The sequence below is a fragment of the Conger conger genome, chromosome 3 (assembly GCF_963514075.1).
Source record: "Conger conger chromosome 3, fConCon1.1, whole genome shotgun sequence".
In the NCBI taxonomy this organism is placed as follows: domain Eukaryota; kingdom Metazoa; phylum Chordata; class Actinopteri; order Anguilliformes; family Congridae; genus Conger; species Conger conger.
Window position 1 is genome coordinate 13,445,920 of NC_083762.1, and position 25,149 is coordinate 13,471,068.

The following is a 25,149-nucleotide window of genomic DNA, read 5'->3' on the forward strand; positions in this document are numbered from 1 at the left end:
CTATTCTGAACTGTGTGCCTCAGGAAGTCTGTTGTTGAAGAGGAAAATTGCCATGTGTATCCATAGCAAAACCTCCCACTAGAAAATCATACTATTAAAATTGTAACCGTGTACCTTCATCTATTTTTAGAGGTGGTAGTTTAATTTTAATGTAATTTGTCTGTTAGGTACATGATCTAACGTTAAGCATTAAATAGTGGTTATCGCCTCAAGATATCATCTTACACTGCACTTTAGCCCCTTGGCTTGAGTGATAAATGTTTGCATTGTTTCAGGTTCAGACAACAGAAACCAGTTTATGATAATATACAGTATGATTAAGTATGACAGTATGACGTTTTAACGGCAAAGGTATGAATTGTTTTTTTGTATGTTTTTTTTAACAGTTTTTCTCGATTGTTTACACACTAGAGCCGGTTTTATGAATCCAATTTACAAAACTACATTTATGTCGTTTCTTTTTTTCTTCAAAGCTATAAGCTCATTTAACTTTTTTTTGACAGATTTCAGTCTCATTATAACACAATCTAATTTTAAAGCAGTATTTCCATAAAGTAAATCTCTTGTGTTGACTAAAATGATGAACTTCACTTCATATTAATTGAACGCACCCACACTAGAGCTTTAACACATAATAATGGCTGATGTTGTTGCAAATTCCTTTCCTCCACTCATCCCCCACTATGGGGGAAGGACAAACATTTTTTTGAGAATTGGAAGTAAGAACTACTGAATGAGAGGAGAGGAAGAGGACAAGGAAGAACAAGGAGGGCGGATATCTCATGTGAAATACGGAACAGCTGTTTTTACTTCAGTCCATGTTCCAGATTGGGAAGAGTTCTGGGTTTTACTCAGTGCAGGTATCCGGCTAACTCAGTAACCTCAGTAATCCTGCTTAGTGGAACAGGTGCCTGGTTTGTAATTTACTGCTCGGACTAAACTGGTCTATCTCAGCATCAACAGGGCTTCTGAGACATGGTTTTGACATACTTCATGCACTTATTCACTTTTGGTATATTGTCCCTGGAGAAAAGCTTCTAAGGAATGCTGCTAACATTAAGCAGTAATTACGCATGTTCCAGAACATGATGGGCTCCTTTTGTTTTAACTGACCCTAATTTCTGCAAAGGTAGAGAGAAACTTCACTGTGGTCATTAAAGATCCCATGACACTCTTTGCAAAGAGTAGGGGGTTCCACAATGTCCTGGCTACATTTCCAACCCTGGCTTTTTCAACCTGCCACCTAATCATCCCCTGATGCAATTAGCCAAAACATTGTTCTCTCCCTCTCCACCTCTGCTGATGTGCGGTGAGAATTCTGGCATAAAATAGCAGCTGTGCATCACCCATGCGAGTGCTACACATTGGTGGTGGTTGAGGCGAGTTCTCCCTTCATCACTGTAAAGTGTTTTGAGTGTCTAGAAAAGCACTAAATGTAATGGTCTGTCTGTCTGTCTGCCGCACACACACTGTTGTGTCTGACAGTACCGGTGTCAGTAATGCTAACCTGTCTGGGGTCCATTTCAGAACATGTACTGGACACCCTGCTGAGAGCTATGATTGCTAGTTGCCTTTCAGGAATGGGCTCCAAAATGTCTACCAGACACAGTCCCGGTTGCACAAAGATAATTATCCATATTATATGAGTGCTCTTACGTTACACAACACTGTACATTCTTAAGAGATAAGAAAAGACAAACAGTGTTTTGAAATTTCTGTGTTGAAATGCAAATCCGTTGCTTCCAACACACACACACACACACACACACACACACACACACACACACACACACACACATTCCTCTGTGAATCAACCATGTACCTATTTTATTTATGAGCCTCAAGATACACTCACTGAGCATTTTATTAGGTATATATTATCCTTTTTTCTTTTCACTTATAGGTCACTTTCACTTCTGCTGCTGTAGTCTATCCATGTATACGCTCTGTATACACGTTATGTGTACAGAGATGCTCTTCTGCATACCATTGTTGTAATGTGTGGTTATTTGCATTACTCTCACCTTCCTGTCAGCTTTGACCAGTCTGGCTCTTCTCCTCTGACCTTTCTCATTAGCAATGTGTTTTTGCCTACAGAACTGCTGCTCACTGGATGTTTTCGCACCATTCCCTGCAAACTCTAGAGACTGTTGTGCATGGAAATCCCAGGAGATCAGCAGTTTCTGAGATACTCAATCCACCCTGTCTGGCACCAACAATCATTCCACTATATATATTTTTTTTAAAAACTCTTAACCACATCTACATGCTTTTATGTGTTTAGTTGCTGCCACATGAATGGCTGATTAAATAATTGCATTAACAAGCTAGTGTACAGGTCGACCTAATGAAGTGTTCACTGAGTGTATGTGAATATGCTTAGCCCTGTTTGTGTAAAAAATATTTATAGATGATCCCCAACTTTTTCTGAGAACCATGGAATTGAAATGCTTGGAAAAAAAAAAAAAAAACTAATCAAATCAACTTTCACTGGAATCTTGTGTTCTTGTATTGACCACTGTATTCTTCATTCAAAGGCGTTCAAAACTTCCCACCAAAATATATGAATACAAAAATAGTGCCACAAGATTTATACTGAATGGCTGATCACCACCAGATGGCAGTATAGAGAATATATTTCCAACCAAAAAACACAGAATAATGTCAATAACAAGGTACATGAGGAACAGAACACCAAGCAGGTGTGTGGGAACATGTGGTCATGTAGTGTAGCAACCGTGTAATGGTTGTAGTAAGACTAAAATACGCTCTCAGAATAACATGGCTCCAAAAGGAACCCTGATTCCAAAGAAGAACCCTATGTAGTTTTGAAGGTTGAAGGTTCTTTGTCAGGCAAACTGGTTCTGAGAGCTGGGAGTTATCACACTTTGCATGTGAAAGGGTTCCATAAAGAACTAAAAAGGGTTCCTCTGTGGAGCCAAAGAACCATTTTTTTTTTATTGTTGCTCCTTTCCCATTACTCCTTGCAAGTGTCTTTCCGATTCCCACATAAGTTGCTTATTACATGAAGATTTCAGTGAATCATAGTCGTGCTGACACCTGGGGAAAAATGGATAATAACGTTGTGTGCGGGAAGTCACACCTTTACATGCCAAGGAAGAGCTGCAGTCATGGCGTGATGCCCGTAGACGTTTTTACACACAGAGGAATATATGGGAAACAAAGTCCCACAGCCTAGTCACACAGGCTGTGGGATTCATTTGCAGGTGATTTGCATGTGATTGGTAAACTTTTGTTCTTGCACTTTCCCATTATGTGAAGCTGAAGATAGTCACTTCAGCGAGGTGGATTTCACTTCTGAACATCACTGCCATGTTTATTATTTACAGAGAAACAGCAGACTTTGTAAGTAGTTTCTACTAATTACCACTAGATGGACCTGTTACCTTTAGGAGCAACAAGTAGGGAACCAATCAGACTGGACCAAGTCTTTTGAAAATCTTTACTCTCTCATACAAACAAATCTAAATTGACCTTATTCAAAACTAATCATAAGCACAATTGAATAAAACCCCGAGATTAGTTTAATTGGCAAATTACTGCTAATATACATTATAGACATCGGAAAAATGTGTTTGGCCTATGCTTAATAGCATCTGGTATATTGCCTGAAATAATTAGACTCTCTGCTACACAGATGTAGCAGCTGGCACACAATAATGGCACAGAGCATAGCTCAATAACAGCACGTTCTGCCAGAGGGCACTGTGGTAACTGCGAAGAATAGAACCCACCAGTGAAGCTAGGGGCAGCCATGAATGTTCACAGACACTGCTGGCTCCTCTGCCAGACAGTCCATGTAACAGGGTAGCCCCTACATGCGGTCACCATTTCAGCACACGGCCTCTTCAGCCATCTTGTGGTTGCCACTGTCAAGCCCAGGGGTGTCCAAAAAAGGCCAATGTGGGTGCAGGTTAGCCCAGCACTCAGACACCTGCTTCTACTTGTCAAGGTTTTGATTGAAGGCAATGATTAGTAAATGAGTTAGTAATCAGGTGTTATATATCTAGGCTAGAACAAAAACAGGCTCCCACACTGGCCTTTTTGGATAACATTGGACACCCCTGACCTTGCTGTGTACAGAAGTGTTCTCAGCTAGCAGTGTTCCTCACTCCTGGTCCTGGAGAGCCGCATGGTTTTTATTTTTGGCTTAATACCAGCAACCAATTTAGACCCAAGAAACCAAGTCCCAGCACACCCTTTAGCTTTCTGGGACCAGGAGTGAGGACCCCAGCACACCCTGTAGCTCTCTGGACCAGGAATGAGGACCCCAGCACACTTTGTAGCTCTCCAGGACCAGGAGTGAGAACCCCAGCACACCCTGTAACTCTCCAGGACCAGGAGTGAGGACCCCAGCACACCCTGTAGCTTTCTAGGACCAGGAATGAGGACCCCAGCACACCCTATAGCTCTCCAGGACCAGGAGTGTGGACCCCAGCACACCCTGTAGCTCTCCAGGACCAGGAGTGAGGACCCCAGCACACCCTATAGCTCTCTGGGACCAGGAGTGAGGATCCCAGCACAGCCTGTAGCTCTCTGGGACCAGGAGTGAGGACCCCAGCACACCCTATAGCTCTCTGGGACCAGGAGTGAGGATCCCAGCACAGCCTGTAGCTCTCTGGGACCAGGAGTGAGGACCCCAGCACACCCTATAGCTCTCTGGGACCAGGAGTGAGGACCCCAGCACACCCTATAGCTCTCTGGGACCAGGAGTGAGGACCCCAGCACACCCTATAGCTCTCTGGGACCAGAAGTGAGGACCCCGGGTGGCTGACACCGGACAGTAATGGCATCTTCACCACTAGCTACCCCTAACAGCGCCATCTTCCACCCCTCACACCACTTGCTCTACCCATAACAACCCCACCTTCCACCCCTCACACCACTCGCTCTACCCATAACAACCCCACCTTCCACCCCTCACATCACTCGCTCTACCTCTAACAGTGCCACCCTCCACCCCTCACACCACTAACTCCAGCCCCCTTGATCTCCTGTGCACTCACGCCATGTCCTACCGGCTGAAAGGCATTGATGCTATGCTGAAGCATTATCTATCTAAAGATAAGAAGCTACCGCCACGTAGCAGATCTACAATCTGACTAGCTAAGAGGCTCAGATGGCAGGCTCGCAATACACAATGACTATCAGCTATGGTGAGGTAACTGGGCAGCCTGTAGTGTAGTGGTTAAGGTGCATAACTGGGACCCAAAGGTCAGGGGTTCGAGGTTCAACGATAAGATCCGTACAGCTGTTGGGCCCTTAACCCCACATTGCTCTAGGGGGGATTGTCTCCTGCTTAGTCTAATGAACTGTAGGTTGCTTTGGGTAAACAGGGTGGTTTGGGTATCTCAGAAACTACCAATCTCCTGGGATTTTCACGCATAACAGTCTCTTCAGTTTGCAGAGAATGGTGCAGAAAGAAAAAGTGTTAATCAGAGGTAAAGGGCTGGTCAAAGCGGACAGGAAGATGACAGAATAGCAAATAACCACACACTTCAACGGTGGTATGCAGAAGAGCATCTCTGAACGCAAACACATCAAACCTCTAAGTGGATTGGCTACAGCAGCAGAAGACCAATAAGTCTAAAAAATAAGTCAAATATATACCTAATAGTACTCACTGAGAGTACATACATACATGTACTTGGGCGCGCGCGCGCACACACACACACAAATACACACATACATATTTTTATTTGACAAATGTTAGGTCATTTTTGACGTATGTAATACATTAAATACATTGACAACACGCCTCACAGCAAGGAGGTCCTGGGTTCGAATCCCTGTCGGCCGGGGCCTCTCTGTGCGGAGTTTGCATGTTCTCCCCGTGTCTGCGTGGGTTTCCTCCGGGTACTCCGGTTTCCTCCCACAGTCCAAAGACATGCATGTTAGGCTGATTGGAGAGTCTAAATTGCCCATAGGTATGAGTGTGTGAGTGAATGGTGTGTGTGCCCTGTGATGGACTGGCGACCCGTCCAGGGTGTATTCCTGCCTTTCGCCCAATGTATGCTGGGATAGGCTCCAGCCCCCCTGCGACCCTGTTCAGGATAAGCAGGTTCAGATAATGGATGGATGGACATTGACAACAGTTTAACTGTCTTTATTCAAGTTGACAGTTGAACTTCTACCTACTCTACAGTACTTACGGGGTTAATGCAAACACAGATCTTGGAGGCGGGTTCTGTGCCTCTACTCTCCAATAAGATGTATTCCTTATTCAACGTCACAGAGATGCTCATAAATATGGATTTGACAGCAAACGAGTTACAAATTCATTCTGTTTCACTGGACAACCCGCTGCGAAGATACTGTAGGTTAGCCAAATATGGCCGAGAGCTTAATCTCAACAGAGCACATGGACTTGCAAAACAGCCGGTAGGCTACTCTCCGTTTACCGGCTATGGAGCATGCTTGCTCAGATCTGAATAACTAGCTAGCTATAGTATTAAAGCTGACGACTTAATTACAAGTATAACCGTATCAACAAGATGCTATCTGACGTACAGCCTGTCGAACGCAGGGCCTTTTCTTATACTTTTCAAGAATGAAAAACGGTCATTCCAGGAATCATAACGGGTTTCAGAATTATCCATTCATTTTGGATCCTCTTTACGCGTGCCATATCTACAAAACGCCAGACGGTTATTTTTGGTACCGTTAGATACTTTATCATCAAGAGTTGTTTGTCACTCTAGCTATCTATGATCAGTTGGATATGTGTTATGGTCAATTATGGTCAATATGGTAGCTATCCGATCACATCAGATGAAGGACTTATAAAATCGTAATTTTCTCACTCTTTCGAAACCTTTAGTTTGCCTTGTATATGCCGCCCTCTTCCTGGTTCCCCGTCAGTAAATTATTCTGGAGCGAGTTCATGCTTTTTGACGCTCTCTCGTTGCTAGTCTTGCTAATCTGTAGTGTGGTAGTACATGGTACGAGTACCACAAGAACAGCATCGCCGGTGGGGACTGATTTTATTTAACTATTGCCTCACCTCATTATGAAGACGTTTTTCTGCCAAAGTGACGGTCGAGGTTTCGCCTAGAAGTTGGTGTAACTTTAACTTACCGTCTTGTTTGTACATTGACCAGATAGCCCACGAGAAGAGGAACATGTCTCGTAATTTGTTTTTGGACTGGATGTACGGTGGGGTCGACCCGGGGATTGAGGGTAATGGGGGACCGGGGTGTGCTGGCTTCCTCAGCGCAAAACAACGGATCGGAGAGAGCTTTTTCATCATTATGATATCCGTCATAGAGGTTGTTCTCGCGCTACGGAAGATCAGCATTCCCAAAGACCTGGACGAAATGGCAAAAGAGAGCGAAAAGACAAAGAAAGACAGTTTGGGAAAGAACCTGTTGCTTGCAGCGTTGTGCCTGACGTTTGGTGTGGAGGTCGGGTTCAAGTTTGCGACAAAGACTGTGATATACCTCCTGAACCCATGTCACATGGTCACCATGCTTCAGGTAGGTGAGAACCTTTCGCCATGCATCGCATTATAGTGGTTTGTATTTTTAAAAATACAAGTACTGACAAATCTTGCGTCAGTAATTCCCACGATATCTACCATCCTTGAAGATGAACAGCTTGTCAGTACATGTTTTATTTGTTTTTCTTTCATTCATTTTCTTTTAAATGGTGATTTGTTAAAAACCAGTAAAACGTCCACTATATGTCAACAAGCCAATGACCTACACTAGGGTTGGGCCAAGCAACACAGTAGGCTGGTAGAAGAGAACTGCCCAAAAACACGATACACTTTGCAAAGGTTTTGCATCTCTGATGTGGGTGCAAATGATGTGTAGATTATCTCTGTTGTGTGTGTGTGTGTTTGGGGGTGGGGTGGTGGTGGTTAAATACACAATCATTGTGTGCTGTTCATGAACCAAAAGCCAATCTTAACTGACTGTAAAAAAGAAACACAGAATCAGTAGGACACAGCAGGGCTGTCTGTCTGAAGGATATTGAGTGTGACATTTTCTGGGGCAATTGCTTGAAATATTGAGTGTCCAGAGGCTGGGTTTACAGGGACTTTGGGCAATATTAATGTACAGCAATTATAATGTAGGCTCATAGCCCAACAGGCTTAGTGGACAGGCTAGTGCTAGCTGAAACAATACAAGCATCCTTGGGGACCTGCTTGCTGATAAAGCATTTGTGTGAAAAATCTATGAAGTTACTGTGAGCAACATTGATTGATTGACATATTTGTATTTCAGTGTGTTGCACATATTTAATATATTGCCCCGCCCAGCCCAGCCAATGTAGGTTTGTAAGCTATTGTTACACAGGCATGTTTATGTAGGTAGGGGGCAGCCTGTAGCGTAGTGGTTAAGGTACATGACTGGGACCCACAAGGTTGGTGGTTTAATCACTTGTATAGCCACGATAAGATCTGCACAGCTGTTTGGCCCTTGCGGAACCCCCCCCCCCTCACATTGTCCTCTGCTTAGTCTAATCAACTGTAAGTGGCTTTGGATACAAGCTTCTGCTAAATAACATGTAGTGTGATGTGTGGCTAGTATGGCTGTATGTGTGGTGGTATAGAGGAAACCAGCATCTGGGATTCTGCTGGAGGAATATGACATCACTCTTCCACACGAAAGTACATCAGATTACTCTAAATGAACGGAAATGGGAAATGCTGTCCCAGGCATTGTGCCAGGATATCCTGTAAGTGGTTGATTGGTCTGAGATATGGTGACTAAGAAGGCCATACAGTATAACATCAGAATCATGTTCCTCAAGCCATTGGAGGCTATAAAGTCTCATGGGAGCATAGTCATCTTGAAAGACCACCGCTTCAAAAAAGAAATGTCTTGATATTTTTAACATTAAGGATTGGTCCGTACCAGGCATTCAATATGAATTGACATAGGCCTCGCTTTCTAAGGGTACGAGTGCATCCACACCATGCATGATGAAAGTGCCCCAGGCCATTAACAAACCACCAGAACCATTCACTGTTGGAACATTGTTGTGTTTCCTAACTGCCTCAACTAGAAACATTAAGACCTAATAAAGAGCTCTTTGTGGGTTTGGGATGCAAGCTTTTAAAGCTGCCTTTAAATGTCACACCCTATTTAGGGCATCGATCGCTTAATTTTCACATTACAGGCTCATACCCTGTTCAGCATTAGGTTGCCAATGTGTGACTTAAGTGGACATTAACTCTTGTTATTATATTATTCAATTGACTGCACACCGCTCCCCTTGATGCGTGTCCTTGATAATCGGGGTGAGTCGGAGATGTGAGATCATTAGTGATTCACCTGGAGAGAGCTGCATGCCCAGGCTTGAGGTAATCAGTTGTTTTTAATTGGTAGCGTGGTTCCCATTGTACCCGCAGAGAGGCTGACTGTGCGCTGCCTGAGGGAGAACCTTCCGGGTTACAGCAAAGATGTGTAAAGTCGTACGTGATCTATTGAACTATATGGCCCATGTAGCACATAGCACATATGTCATAATATCTCTAAGCAGCAGTAACTTTTGTGACGGTACAAATGTACTTTGTCACACCGTGTGATTGGTCAGTCATACTGCATTAGATATTGGTGCCTGCCCAAACATACGACATTGGAGCAGTTGCAATTAAGCATTTTAAGTTGTTGAACCGGTTTGCTGACTCTCTTAAAATATTTGAATTTTCAACTGTGTGTCCAGCATTTCCTGCATCCACTTAACGAGAGAATATTCTCTGGGGTTTTCCCTTGTTTGGATTTTGGGACATGCGGACCTCCGTCTTTTCTGTTCATGTAGTTTTTTTAACCAGAGTGGATTTAAAATGTCTTTACCCACAGGATAATGCAGAATGGACCTTGCTGTCATTTGAAGGTTACATGACCACCTAATTCTGTAGTGGCAGCTTTGAATGATCAGCTCAAATGTTTTTTATTCAACAAAAACTTTTTTTATTATATATATATATATATATATATATATATACATTATACATTACATTAGTATATATATTAATAATATAATAATATATATATTTATATATATATATACTTTTTTTTTTTAAGTTTACAGTTGAAAATTACCCCTAAAATCAGTCTGTTTTAGATTTGTTCACATCCCGATGCAGTTTATGTTGCGTTCTCACTGATGTAAGATGGCTTATATTCATTGTTTTCAGTGTTGGTGTGTACTGAGAACAGAGAGTACACATTCCATTGTCAAAGGCACTTCTCACAAGTGCAGTTTGGGCCCTGTTGCCTACACACGGCAAGTCTGAGCCTGAGCTATGTCATTAGTCAACTATGACTGGGGCGTCTGTCGGGAACTCCTAATCACAGTTGGAGACCTGTTTGGTGTGCTACTAACCAAGTAAAGAATGGGTATGGCTGCTGTGTGGCTGATTCCCACAGGCTTACCAGGGCTGCTGTGTGGCTGATCCCTACAATCTGACCAGGGCTGCTGTGTGGCTGATCTCCACAGGCTGACCAGGGCTGCTGTGTGGCTGATCTCCACAAGCCGACCAGGGCTGCTGTGTGGCTCATCCCCGCAGGCCGACCGCGTATGTTGGCAGCAAACAGTCGGGTCTTGAATGATTTTAAATGAACGTTCCATTTAGTTCGCCATCAACGGCTTTTTAATATAAATGGAGGTCTAATAATGCCAGCTAGCGGAATTGTCGCTTACCTGTGATTTATTTTTAAAGGTAAGAACACATATTCCATTGATTAAAGTGTATTAGCACAGCCAAATAATTGTCATCTTTCATTCTGTCTGTATTTTCCCCATCAGCAGCCATTTTTGTTTGCCACACACTACCTTTTTAAACTGTTAGCTAAGGTTAGCTAACGTTCATGGTGAACAGAAAAAAGTTTGAATATGTTGGTGAACGCTAGCTAAAGTTGGGTAACGTTTTCTGTCTTGAACGCACGTCTCGTGTTGAATCTGGACTGTGCTCTGCTGACGGTGGCCAGCTGCCCCACAGGGCGACACGATTGGCTTTAGCTTCACCCAGGGATGGCAGGATTTACGTCGGCAGGGAAGACCGCTTCTCTTCACAACACATTGAGCCCTATGAACAAGGGTTTCCTTGTTCATGCTTGTTGGGAGTGTAATCCAACACTGCCGGCACTCAAGTGCTTCTAATGTTAATAACCGACAGATACTAAATAAAGGTTGACTGCTCAATGTTTAGTGCTAAATGGACTGCTTACACAGATTGTTTTGCTACCGATTGAGGAAAAATAGCAGTAATTTGCATCAGACACTCCAGTAAAAGTATTGTGAGTGTTTGTGTTGAAGGGGGAAGGATGCCAGCGGTAACCATTAGTGATAAGCAGATATATGTTGGCTTCCTGTAGTTTATCTGCAGTACAGATTACAAAAACAACAGTGCAGGAACGCAGCTAGTTATGCTCCCTTCCATAACATGCATATGTGAAGTATAGAATGAATTGTAATGGACAACAGAAGTATTAGTTGGCTTGCCTTCTCAGGCCATACTGCAGGATTTGTCTTCTCGATGCAGTTTGAGGCAGACATTAGAATGGGAAAGAGGCTAGCGATGTTGATTGTAAAACTCAACGAACACATGCTGGCTGAAATGAATTCTAATAGGAAACAGCAACTGGAGTCTCCTGTTTCTCCTGCTTCTGCCTCAGGCTACTGTAAATAAGCTGTGTTACCTGGGAGAGTGAGATACTGTGTTTGTGAGGGGGGTTGTCATCAAACCGCGTCCACTACACACACAACACGCAAAGTTAGCACTCCCCTTTGAAATGCCTGAAGAAAGTGTGAATTCAGCAGTTAGTTGAGCGGAGTTCGGTCGGTGTTTTCTATGTTCTGTTTTTGTGTCGTTTGCTTGGTTGTGCTCATGTCTCCCGTGACTCCTGTTGTCTAACAGTATACCCGGTCCGTGAGCCCTTTCTCCTCAGGTTTCCTGCCGTGTCTCTCTGGCTGTGACCTTTAGGCCCGGCACTTTCACCTTGTTTTTCACGGGAACGGTTGTGGAACGGTGCACCTGAGGAAGGGCAGCAGGCGCACGGTGAACGACCGGTCGTTCTGTGCCCATGACCTCTCTCTGGGTCAGAGTCACCTCGAACCGGCCTTCCCCACGCAGGAAGTGTTCCGATCCATGCCACGTTCGTCTCCGCAGGCGTACGGATGGCTCTGTGCCACCTACGACTTCCGTAGCCGGAGTATACAGTACACCCCGCCTCAGAGGCTGCAGTGTTGGGCAAGCATGAGACAGGGTGTGGTAACCCTGAATCCAGCCAAATACACCATGAATTATGCCCTTTTAGCAGATGTAAAAGGAGGTAACAACGCAAAGGAAGACACAAGAACGAGCAGCAGAAGATGGTAAAATGGTGTACATGTTTGCAGATCATGATTCTTAAGATAAAGCAGGAAATGAATTGGTGGACACCACCTAAAAGTCAAAACCAACTCTATATACCTAAGATTAAATTGATGGACAGGATATTGCAAAGATATTATCATAAACTAGGTTACAACTGTGGTATTATTGCCAGTTTGAGAGAGAGACCAGTTAGTCAGAATTTGCCAGAGAATTGCTCAACTTCAGGAACAGGAACCAAAAAAATAAAAATAGCTAAGCTGGAACAAGCAGATACCTGCAGAGTCAGGAGAAAACTGAAGAAGAAAGCGCTTCTCTTCTCCAGCTCAAACAATAAAGCCCACTTTCCCCTCAACAGTCATTACTGCTTCACCCACCATGGATGGGAGATTGGATTGCTGCTTCTCCCATCCTAATTAAATGATCAGTCACTGGGTCTTCAACTACCATTACTTATGGGTGTACCTGTAACACAAAAACCTTGGTTGGCAAATGTCCTAGTTTTGACTGCATGGTCCGGTACATTTTCGGTACAGCAGAAAAACACAAAATGCTAAATATATAAATGCTTTTCATTTAAACTTAAAACTGGCCATAATTTCTTGCTGAACAAAATGAGACGCAGTAACAATCCTGTGCATTAAAGCAGGATTGTAATTATTACATGCTCAACCCAAAGTCCCACACCAAATGGTTCTGTACAAATGTGGTACTAATGACTTGCCTAGATGCAGATTGCTCTTTTTGTTTTATTGCCAGTTCCAGATGGAAATAGGGACCCTGTGGGGTATGGTGTAAACACCCTGGGCCCTGATGCACTGAATAGCTTTTTGTTCTGGGGTTTCTTCACTGAGGTAACACAACCTCCCTTACTGGCTGTTATCCCTGAACACGCTATATTTGTGTACATACAAGTCTCAGTGTTTACTTACAGCCCTGGAGTTACTTTTGCCGTTTGGAGAGAGGAGAGAGAGAGGGGGGAATACACACAGGCACACAACTAACTCCTCTGCAACAGTGGAAAATTACAAATGGCAAATCAAGACATACTGTCCCTCTCTCTATTCTACCAGCCCGATATCCTGCATTAGGAAGGCCCACTATTCCGTGTGCTCTCTACTGGTTATCTAGGGCTATGCACGGATTTAGCACGGCTTGTGCTGTGTTGATTTTATGTGAGCGGATGAGAGTGAGAAAGGTGGCCATTTTTATCTTGTTAAGCGCTTGGATCCCTTTCCAAGAAGATCCTGTCTGCCTGCTCTGTTCACACTGTGAGATGGAGTTCCCTTCAGGCCATACTCAAGGAGAAGCAGGAAATGCTGGAAGCTGTGCACTGACTTGGCAGTCTGTGTCTGAACTATCTTAAGAACTAAGATTTGATAATGTAGAACACTGTGTACATATTATGAAGTTGTAATAGATATACACATTTTGCATGATAGATTAGACAGAATAGTATTTTTTATTATTAAACATTGCTTGCAGAATTGTCGTCCTGTTAACTAGAAGTACAGCTCTTTACTTGACCTTGCTGTGATTGGCTTTCTTGCACACACTGCCTTGTGCAGTATGATCTCTTAGGTGGCTATTTACCAGCAGGTAGGTTAGTGGGTTGATGAGAATAAAATGTCCCCTCAGAAAATAGTTATTTATAATAGTTAATTATTTAATCATGTGAAAGTCTGGACTGTGGATATTCCCATGCATGTAATTGTACTTATTTGGGTGTATTTGTAAATTTGATTCGTACAGTCATGTTTCAGGTGCTCTCAAGGGTACTAATGTATGTTTGCATTCCGTTTCCAAATACCAATACAAACATTCCAGCTGTCGAATAAGCTCATTCATTATTTTATATTTATATGTATGGTAACTTGTGCAGGATAACCTACTCACTAAAAATAAATAACTCCACTCATGAAATAGTTTTTGTGTGTCCCCAGTGCTCATGAGATTTTGATGAAGCGGTTTGGTTTGTGAGTGGATTTATTTCTGGATTTTTCCCGTTCTGACAGCTTCATCTGTTCATCTGTTGTCAATGTTTCTGTGGTATTACAGCTGTTCCACTGAAGCTGAGCACTCAATCATCAGCCTGAGCGCATGGTCCACCTGGGAAGCCCTTTCACTTTCTCTGTTATGTGTACCGGATGGATAGTGTATATTAAACATGGATGGCAGTGTGGAGTAATCGTTAGGGAACTGAGCTTGTGAACTGCATCCGTAAACAACCAGCTGTATAAATGGACTGCATATAAATATATAACACATCTTCGTTGCTCTGGATACGAGCATCAGCTCAATGCTCAATGTAATATCATATGATATATGATGTTATTAATATGATGCTTATTACCTGCCAGCCTAAATTACTTCTGTTCTCCTCTTTCATCCTTTTTAACCGCCTCTTAAGGAAGTGATTTCTTAAGGGGGAAAAAAAGTAAAACTAAATATAGACAATATGCTTTGATGTTTGTTTTTTTTACCCTGTCCACATTAACAAACCAAGAGGTAAATGCCTTATTCCACTACTGGAGTCTGGGTGTAAGCACAAAATAAATGAGAGTGTGGCTTCTTTACTTCTCATGCCACTCCTTTTTGGACAGCGGGGCAGTCTCTCTCTTTTAGGACAGCAGGGCAGTCTCTCTCTTTTTGGACAGCAGGGCAGTCTCTTTCCCTTTAGGACAGCAGGGCAGTCTCTCTCTCTTAGGACAGCAGGGCAGTCTCTGTCTTTTAGGACAGTGGGGCAGTCTCTCTCCTTTAGGACAGCAGGGCAGTCTCTCTTTTAGGACAGTGGGGCAGTCTCTCTCTTTTAGGACAGCGGAGCAGTCTCCTGCTCGGGGCTTCTTGGAAGCCATGACTTGCAGTGCAACAGCATAACCATTCTTTGCCATATGTGTGGCAACTTTGACAGTAAAGCTGGTAACTATTTCATTTGGCCTGGACCATTGCTGTTATTGTGTTGGTTCTGTTTTGTTTCTCATTTGAATGTGACCACTTTGGGTCACTAGATTTTCACACTGTCCTCCAGAGTGCATTGGTCCTTAAAGGATCTATTGATGCTTGTGTCTTAACCTGGACAAATGAATTAAACCACTTCAGTATCAATACAGCTGTATTTACATTACTACACGTTATTCGGCTGTTGCTTCTATCCGAAGCGACTTACAGTTGATTAGACAATCCCCCCTGGAGCAATGTGGGGTTAAGGGCCTTGCTCAAGGGCCCAACAGCTGTGTGGATCTTATTGTAGCTACACAGGGGAGTGAACCACAGACCTTGTGGGTCTCAGTCATGTACCTTAACCACTACGCTACAGGCCTATTTCTTTGAGCTCAGCTGTGGACAGGAAGTGAAAGTGTGCCAATGTTGAGTACATAGTTGCATGGTGATGAGTCTAAACCAGTGTTTCTCAAGGAGATGTGTGAGATCCTGGTTACAACAAAAACATTCTGGATAGTGGGTCCCGAGGACTGGAGTTGAGAAACACTGGATTAAGCCAAGTTCAGTGTGTTGGAAGTTGAGTCCTCCTGACTTCTTTGTATTTCCTTTACCTCTAGATCTTTTTGCTGGCTTGTCCTCCAAGTAAAACAGCGCTGGTTGTCTTTCGGTGAGTAACTCCACTCCACGCCGTCTCCTCATTCTCTCCCACGTCACACATCGTTCCTCCTCCAGCTCCTGAAGTGGTGCTCACACGTTTCCTTATCAACGTGTGCTGCTTCGTTAACCTGGACACCTGATGAAGACCAGATACCGTGCGATGCATGCCTCCGTCATGTTCCATTAATGTTTTACAGCTGTTGACCTGTTTCAGAAAGTACTGAAGGGTTTTATCATCGAACGGTGGTGTATCTGAACGTACAAGAGTTTAGAGGGTTAAAGTGCCCATTGTTCATTGGACTGTATGTATGGACTTTAGGCCTGACAACCGTCAGGTTGTTGCTAGATTTTGATTCTGAAACCCATTGTCTCTCAACTTTGCATGCCAACTACTGGAGGTGTCTGGCTTGAGTGACATGCACCAGATTTGGAGCATGACCTCATTGCCTTGTGTGGAAGCTAAATGGCTTAGGAGTAAACCTCTTTTAGAGACACCAGGTGGAATGTAGGCCAGCTGGAATGTAGTCAGAGGGTTTATACGCGTGTCACAGAGTTCATACTTGTACTAATATGATGTGATGATATTTGTATGTATGATGTTTGAATGGTAGAATGGCATGTACAAATGAGTATGAGTTTGTGGGTGTGTAGTCGGCACATTTTTGTGCATCTGTGATCGTGGGTGTATAAGGCTAGGGCAGGGGTGGCCAACCCTGGTCCTGGAGAGCCGTGGGGTGTGCTGGCTTTCGTTGTTACTCTGCGGTTAATTGATCAATTAAAGCAGCTGACTGCACAGTTAACTCACCTCACCTGGTTCTTGGGTCTGAATCCGTTGCTGATTTTAGGGTGAAAACAAAAGCCAGCACACCCTGCGGCTCTCCAGGACCAGGGTTGGCCACCCCTGGGCTAGGGGAAACCTGCAGTAGCTAAATGTGACTTAGAAAATAAAACTGTATTTACTAGTGGATGGCTCATTGGGCTATGAGCCTCATGACCTTCAATCGCATCTGGACCGTGTCAGTGTCCACTGTGGCCGGTAGCTCCAGAGGGCACGTCACAGTGCAGGGAAAGTTCAGTTGTTGTCCACCGTTGAAGCTCATTATTAACAGAAGAATAAGATATTTAAAGGCAATATTCATATGAGAGATTCCTGCAGATGGATGCTGTCACCTGCACATGTGCAGAGACGCACAAAAAGAGGCACATGACATTGTGGGTATTCTGACAAGTGCCAGGAATAAGAAACCGCCTATATTGTGTAACCGTACCCGTCTTTATGAAGACGTCAGCTGAAATGTTTGGGATTGCAGCATCGGGAGTGTTGTACTTGTCTGTCAATGGAGATCAGGTTTCACAATGCTATCATAAACCCTGCAATATTATTTTCAAGAGCTGTATTATATGTGTAATTTACACCCATCATTTTTAATGAATGAATATTCATTAGAAAACAAAAGCATGGACTTCATTGAAGTATAAGCAGTGAATCCAGTTGAGTCCTGGGAAATGTGTTAAGAGTAAGGAGGTGGTTGATATGAGGTCCCTGTTCTAGCAGCAGTGGTGTGAGGAACGGTGTTGAGTCTCTGTTTCTGTCCTTCATCTCCCCAGGCTCCAGGTACACATGCTGAACGGTGCCCTGCTAGCTCTCCTGTTCCCCATCCTCAACACCAGGCTGGTGAGTGCCCTCTCCCCCTCATACACCTGTCCCCATTAGCCGTCAACGTGTAAAACAACTGGCAAAGCTGTCAATTATTCTTCCAGCTTAAGACAAAGGTGCAAGATGATGAAAAAAAATCAGTAAATGTATTATGAGTGGTATTCAGAAGGATGTGTGCAGGTGACACACGTCACACGTTCATGTGCCTCACACACACACACACACACACACACACACACACACACACATACATACATACATACATACATACACACACACACACACACACACACACACACTTCACATGTTCATGTGCCTGGACGTGACCAGGCTAGTCAGTAAGGTTCAGAATAAAGGGTGAGGAAATGTATAATCTAGAGCAAAGCAACAACGTCAAATGAGCTGATCAACATGTGAAACTGCAAGTCATTGTGGTTGTGTCTCATGGGCGGTTTTTGATCATTCAGTTATGATTACTCTGCTGACTTGTGCACACACACGCACGCACGCACACACCACACCACACCGCATACACATACACACACACACACACACACACACACACGTCTATAGAACATTGTGTTGATGATAAATTTTGCTTTGCTTGTTACCACATGCAAGTTCAAGACGACAATTGTCCTACGACAATAAAACTCTGCCGCTCTAGCGGATCTTGACAGACCAGTTCATGTGAAGATTGAATAAACTTTAGGATGGAAGAAAAAGCCTAAGGCGACAGCAGATGGGTTATAAAATTCAATAATCTCTCAAAATTGTGTTGCTATGACCACGATCGCCCAGGCCGGAAGGAAAATATTTTACAGCTTTTTATTGAAAAATGTAAGTGATTGAATATGCCAGTCAGAAAGCAGGAGTCCTTTTCTCTAACTGGGTTATCCAGGCACGTCCTGAGAGATGATTGAATTGTTGTGGCATGACCTGCAGCCTTGGCCTCTCCTGTTGCCGGGCAGAGTCCCAGCTCTGTGGGCGATGACATCATAGGTTATACTGCAGTAAGCCCTTTGTGGTCTGAAGCTGCTCGCTCACATAGCCTGCCGTTTACCTGTGCACTAACAGGGCTGCCTCTGCCCTTGGAGCCTCACACCCTGACTGTATTCGAGGCTGTGTTGAGGCTGTGTTGAGGCTGTGTTGATCAGGCTCCAGCAGAGCCGCTGTGTTTGGGTGGAACTAATGCAGTGTGTGGCGTTTTTGTGAATTGTCCATGGAGATTGCTGTAGGGCTGTTGCCAGCTGGAGTGGTTTATTTGGGACATCCACTGACGGCCAAAAGCCTCCCATAATATGACACTGGAGATGGTCTGAATAGCTGTGCCCAAAAACCAACAAGGAAACAAAGTCCACTGACTAAAATGTCAATCGAAAAGTTTCAACTTCAATATTTTTTAGGGCAAATAATTGCGCTGTGTGTCACATCCAAGGAGTTATTCTGAAGTGGAAGAAACTTTGTCAGTCAGTTTTGTCCAGTTTTACCATAGGGCGTATCACTGCGTCATACTTTATATGAATTAGCACCTGTAAATTATCTTTGTACTCATGAAACCCTATCATAATCACCCAGTGCAGTTAAAAGATGTTTTGTTGGAAAATATTAAATTTAATTTCTTCTAAATAGAAAGCACTTCATGGATCAATAAACGTGATGGAGGCCTCCTGCTTTGGAGGTTATTGTGTGTTTGTGTTTTGTTGTGTGAAGCGCTTTCAAAGTATACAGGGGTATTGGAACAATATAAGCCAGCAACATTTTTGCCTGGTCTGTAATTTTATGGAAAATAAAGAAGGGACTGCTTTGTATTTGAAAAAATATTTTGTAGATGAAATGGGATTAAAGTAAGATTGTTGACCTGGTGTGGAGACCGATTGACTTGGATGATGTCATGTTGTTATTCCGGCTTGCCATCGTACCCACAATCCCCTTAACTCTGCCAAAGAGGTTCTATCACATTGCAACAACAATACAGAAGTGGCAGATTCCACTGTGCTACTGAACATATCAGCAAAACTCTCAGCCTCAGAGGGTTTAATATTTTATTTTACCCAGTTGCAGTTCCTCATTGAACACGGAATGATGAAATATGTTTTGCATTGGTCTCAGATGACAGTAAAACCTTTCCTAAGACAACACTGAACTTTGCATTAGCTGTACATTACATTAACCATTAACTTTCAGCAAACATGGAACTCATAACTTTGTGTAAGAAAGCGGATTAAATGGTGCATGTAGGGGTTTAACTATAAGGTTTACTGTGGTTGCAATGAAACAAGGACTAAGTTTGTCTGTTTGTCTCAGACTTAATCTCATTTTTCAAGCTGCCATTTTCCTGGTCCTTCCAAGAGAAATTGATTACTGGAGCTTAGTAATAGCTTTAGTGCATTACACATTCAACTGGGTGTTGTGAGGTGATGAAAATGAAAGATTAGGGAGTTATTGTTATTATTCATAAATAATAATAGTGGTAATGATGACGCTTACTCATTGTATCTGTTGTTCTTTATCTCTTGTACATACTTGCTGTGCCTTGATGCAGTGGTGCCCTGTATTGATCTGTATAAAGTGCGTTCGTATACTTTCTGAATAAATACTGTTCGCCTGTCTTCTCACAGCTTCCGTTTCAAAAAGAAGTGTACTACGTTCAACACTGCATGATGTTCCTGGTCCCCATCTACCTCTTCAGGAAAGGGGGTAGGTCTCTGCGAGTGGATTTGTATACAGCAGAACCTCATAGACGCGCACCTGAGACTTCCAGACGGACCTGTCTGCCAATAGAAAATGTAGCCACTATCCAGCTCTGTATTGTCACAGGAAACTCAAGTGGTTGATAGCAGGGCCAGAATAAATGTGAAATGGTTTTAAAAGAAGCAGACGACATCGAGTCACTGACGATTTACTGCTGGTTTTAAACAGCATCCCTTTCCATTGTGTCTGTATATCAGACTAATTTGGACTATTATTATCATGTAAATCTAATGTGGTAATCTGAATTTTTCTTCCGAAAGGTGGGACTCTAGGGAAGGCAGCGATTCAGACTGATGATTCAGACATGGATAATGAGACAGGGGGGTGGTTGACTGTGGAGAGAAGGTGCGAGTCAAATGTGTCACTGCCTCTGTGAAGCATCCTCTGAGACTCCATCCAGTGCTTTAGGTCTGTCGCTGCAACAATAAGCCATATCCCCAGAGGACTCTTCTCTTGCCTTGCTATCTGGGTTCTTAGACTACATATACAATTTCAATTCATTTTTTTATTCGCATAGTGCTTTTCACAGAGGACTTCCACAAAAGACACTTTACAGAGTGACAGAGGTGCCTGCTGTTGATGTAAAAGACATGCATTATTGGCATTTTTGGCAGACGCTCTTATCCAGAGCGACGTACAGTTGATTAGATTAAGCAGGAGACAATCCTCTCCTGGAGCAATGCAGGGTTAAGGGCCTTGCTCAAGGGCCCAACGGCTGTGCTGATCTTATTGTGGCTACCCCGGGATTAGAACCACTGACCTTGCGTGTCCCAGTCATTTACCTGAGTCAAAATGATGTTTTGACGAGCATGAACAAATGGTAAATGGACTGCATTTTATATAGCGACTTTATCCAAAGCGCTTTACAATTGATGCTTCTCATTCACCCATTCATACACAGACACACACCAACGGTGATAGGCTGCCAGGCAAGGCACCAACCACCTTGTCAGGAGCAATTAGGGGTTAGGTGTCTTGCTCAGGGACACTTTGACATACCCAGGGCAGGGGATCATGCCAGCAACCCTCCGACTGCCAGACGACCCCTCTTACCGCCTGAGTGGATGTCTCCCCGGTAACAGCAGTGCTGGAGAGGCATGTGCAGTGCAGTGACCGTGAATACAGCAGGACACTGCCACCTGCAGGACAACCTGAGTCACTGGCAGTTACAATTTCTAAATCTCCCTGCTTTCAAAGGGTGACGCTTCACTTGTACTATTATTCTCATGTACTCAGTGATTCTTATTCAGTGACATAAAACCGTATGTATATTATACAATAATACAATGTGAGGTGTATGGTGTTTTTGAACAAGGGCAAGGAACAGAGTATATGAAATAATTATTATTAACATAACATATTAAAGCATAACGGTGAGAACAGGCCATTCAGACCAGCAACGCCCGCCCACTAAGTGTACCTACTGCTTAGTTCACCTAGCACTGTAATAGTATCTAGCACCGTCTCATGCCTGGTCTTGTAAACCCCCAGTGTTTCTGTCTACACTACATGTGCTGGCAATCTATTCCACACAGTGAGCACTCTGTGTGGGAAGAAATACTTCCTAATGTCGGAATTTATCCTTTGCTTTTCCATTCATGCCCCCTTGTTCTGCTGGTGGTGGTAGTAGTCAATAGATTTTGAGAGCAGTCCTTAAAGTGGCATAAAGCAAGCAAAGAAGCAGCCATTTTATTGAAGTGCACAGATGATTATGATGAGAAGTGACTTGTCTGTACTGCGGCAGGACCGATAGAGATTAAAGTGTCTGGGATCAATAGAGGTTCTGTTCTGAGCTGCTGGCTGAAAGGCATCCAGTGTTTTCTAACCAGAAGCCTTACAGGAAGTGATGTAATGGGATTTATTATCTCTCTCCTCTCCTTGGTGGTTGCATGCACTTGATAGGCCCTAAAAATACTTGCTATCTGGGGCTGAAATCATATATTTTCTGCATACGGCGGTAGTGTATTTATTCATTCAATAGATTCTTTTAAATCAGGAACGAACCCCATTCCCTGTTCCTGGTAGGTTTTCACTCCAACCCTAACAAAGCACACCTCATTTAAAAACTAGCTAATTAGTAGAATCAGGTGTACCTAATTAGGGTTGCAGTGAAAACCTACAGGATGGTAGATCTCTAGGAACAGGGAGAAAGAAATGATCTGTATCTAAAGATATTTTTTTGTTATTCACTGGGAAGCACCCAACTGACAACTGATTTTGATTGCGTAACTAGTTGCAGTAAGTTTGCCCTTCAGGGGGCAGACTGACTACGATCAGTAAAGTCCATGAAACTTTATTTAACTAAACTGGGGCGTTAACCACAGTGTCCCAGGGGCCGGTTCCTCATAGGAGGATTGAGTCGCCTGGATACCTGCACTGAGTAAACCTCAGACCCAGTCCAAATCTGGAACATGGACTGAAGTTAAAAGAGCTGTTCTGGGTTTTACTCCATGCAGTTATCTGCCCAATTTATTAATCCTGCTTTGTGGAACAGTTACAAAAACAGTGCTTACTGAATATATTGATATCATGTACATTCTTTAACCAAAGATGTGTCCATATGTATAAACGATGCATCAATGATCTTTTAAAAAGACATGCTGCAGTATATGATTCTGTGCCTCGTGTGCATATGGGGGGCTAGAGTTTTTAGTTTTATTTCTGTGTAGTAATGCCCGTGACTTGTCTTTCAGGGATATATAAACCGGAGCCATTAGGCGATATGTGGTGGGCTGTTCTCGCCACCGGAATCCTGTTCCTCTACCATTTCATCATCCTGCAAATCCTGGGGCTGGTAAGACATGAACAGCACACTGTCGTTTGATTCTGATGCACACTTCTCTGAGAAACAGACTGCCACTGCGTTTGTGTGGCTTTGATCATGTGACGTCCATTAGCCCCGATTAACCCAATTATCTGTCCATTTCATTTCTGGACTCGCTCCAGATTGTGTTACGTCCACATAATTACAAGTGGCACTCACTATATGGCAGGGATCAGCAACGATCCTCGAGGGCCTCGAGGAACTGCTGACTCCCTTTACCTGGGAGGTCTGTAGCACCAATTACCCTGGAGAACAGGAAACCAGGGCTGGATTTGGATTCAAGGGCCAGAGTTGATGATCCCTGCTCTATGGGCAACACCAGCCCCCCTCCCCCACACACTCCACGTCGCCAATGCGCCGGTGACACGTTCAAAATCATTCATGTTACTGAACAGTTACTGAACATAGAAAACCTCTAAAATAATACAGAAACTAGATCCAAAATATATAACTTTGATATACAAAACTGGGTTTGTTTTTCTTTAGGGCATAAATCATGACGTGGAAACCCTAAATACTTTTCTTAATTAGGAACAGTGTTGTCGTTTCACAAACGTTGGAAGTGTCGGTCAGTCACAGCGTCTCTCTCTGCCTCCCAGGTGACGGAGGTGAACCTGAACAACATGCTGTGTCCGGCGGTGTCGGACCCGTTCTACGGGCCCTGGTACCGCGTGTGGGCCAGCGGTCACCAGACCCTGCTCATCCTGCTCCACGGCAAGGCGCTGGCGGTGCTGTTCCACTCCCCCGGGCCCACGTACCGGGGCCTGCTGGCCTCCGCCGGGCCCCGCGGCAAAAAGATCGACTGAGTGCAACCGCTCTCTTCTATCAGTGGACTTACAGGTGGTGGTGTTCATTTCCAGGTCAGTGTGACCTTCCAGGGGAAACTGCCATGTTGAAAGCTGGGCGTTCCAGTGTCAGCTGCATTTGTTCGTTTGTTTAAAAAAAAAAACAAAAAAAAAAAAACACGCAAACAATGACTCATTTTTCTCAGGAAGCCTTCTTTAAATACATTTATGTCACGATGGAAAGGGCCAACTGAAATCAGTGACATTGGCTGAAAGTGGTTTACAGTTATGTGTGTGCAAAAGGCCAAACAAAAACGGCTTTAGTTATTTTTTTAACAGTTGATAGAAAGCCTGTTGTTCGTTATTGTCATTAAGTGAAATTGCTTTTATATATAACTGCACGGTTATGACATTTCTAACCAGTGGAGGGTCTGTGGGTTTTCTCCCTGCTGGGATGGCTGACTGAGCTTCTGCCTAGTGCCCTGTTGACCTCTGACCCCTGACCCCAGTGGCAGGAGCAGCAGCCCCATTTGGGCTCAAGCTGTTCTCTTTCTACAAGGGAGCGCAGTAACCCTGCTGGACTGAGACTGTGTGGCTTTGCAGCCAGAGGAAGAAGACGGCAAGGACAAACCTCACTGATAGAAACAAACCAGACCTCGACAAAGCCAGTAATACACCTCTCATATAAAGGGAAAGCCATTTTCTTTGTGGAAGCATGCCATGTCAGAAATATGCAGACGTTTCAAATCTTTTGTACTTTTGTGAGTGGAGCTGTACTGTGCAGTCAGAAAAATAAAAAAAGTCTTGTTTCTTATATATGTACACTTTACTGTCACCTAGTACTGTAGTGTTCAGAATTGCCTTCTTCCTCTCCATCACACACAGGCCAACTGCAGCATTACACATGCATAACATAAGTACAGGACTGATTGAGGTTTGTTAAAAAATGAAATAATATTGGGGGTTTATTGTCAATTTAAAAAAAAGAAAAATCATGAGAACAATCCATTCTGAGTTTGAGAAATATTTTTTCACTGAAAACTTCAATTCAAATTAAATGTACAAATTGATAACTGCTTTTTAAAATCTTGAACATGTTGGGAAATGACCGTGTTTGTCTTCTGGTGGGTTGCTCGTGTTATAAGCCTTCTCATTTGCAATGCAAGAGCAGTGTCCATATGGATCA

At 43.5% G+C, this 25,149-nt stretch overlaps 1 protein-coding gene across 1 annotated transcript; it reads left to right on the plus strand.

Annotated features, from left to right (window-relative positions):
- Nucleotides 1-6,312: 6,312 nt before the first annotated feature.
- Nucleotides 6,313-24,777, plus strand: LOC133123381 (transmembrane protein 164-like). Its single transcript, XM_061233828.1, has 6 exons — nucleotides 6,313-7,496; nucleotides 15,904-15,953; nucleotides 17,552-17,618; nucleotides 20,222-20,300; nucleotides 23,048-23,148; nucleotides 23,778-24,777. The coding sequence occupies exons 1-6, from the start codon at nucleotides 7,143-7,145 to the stop codon at nucleotides 23,982-23,984; spliced, it is 858 nt and encodes a 285-aa protein (XP_061089812.1). The 5' UTR covers nucleotides 6,313-7,142; the 3' UTR covers nucleotides 23,985-24,777.
- Nucleotides 24,778-25,149: the final 372 nt, after the last annotated feature.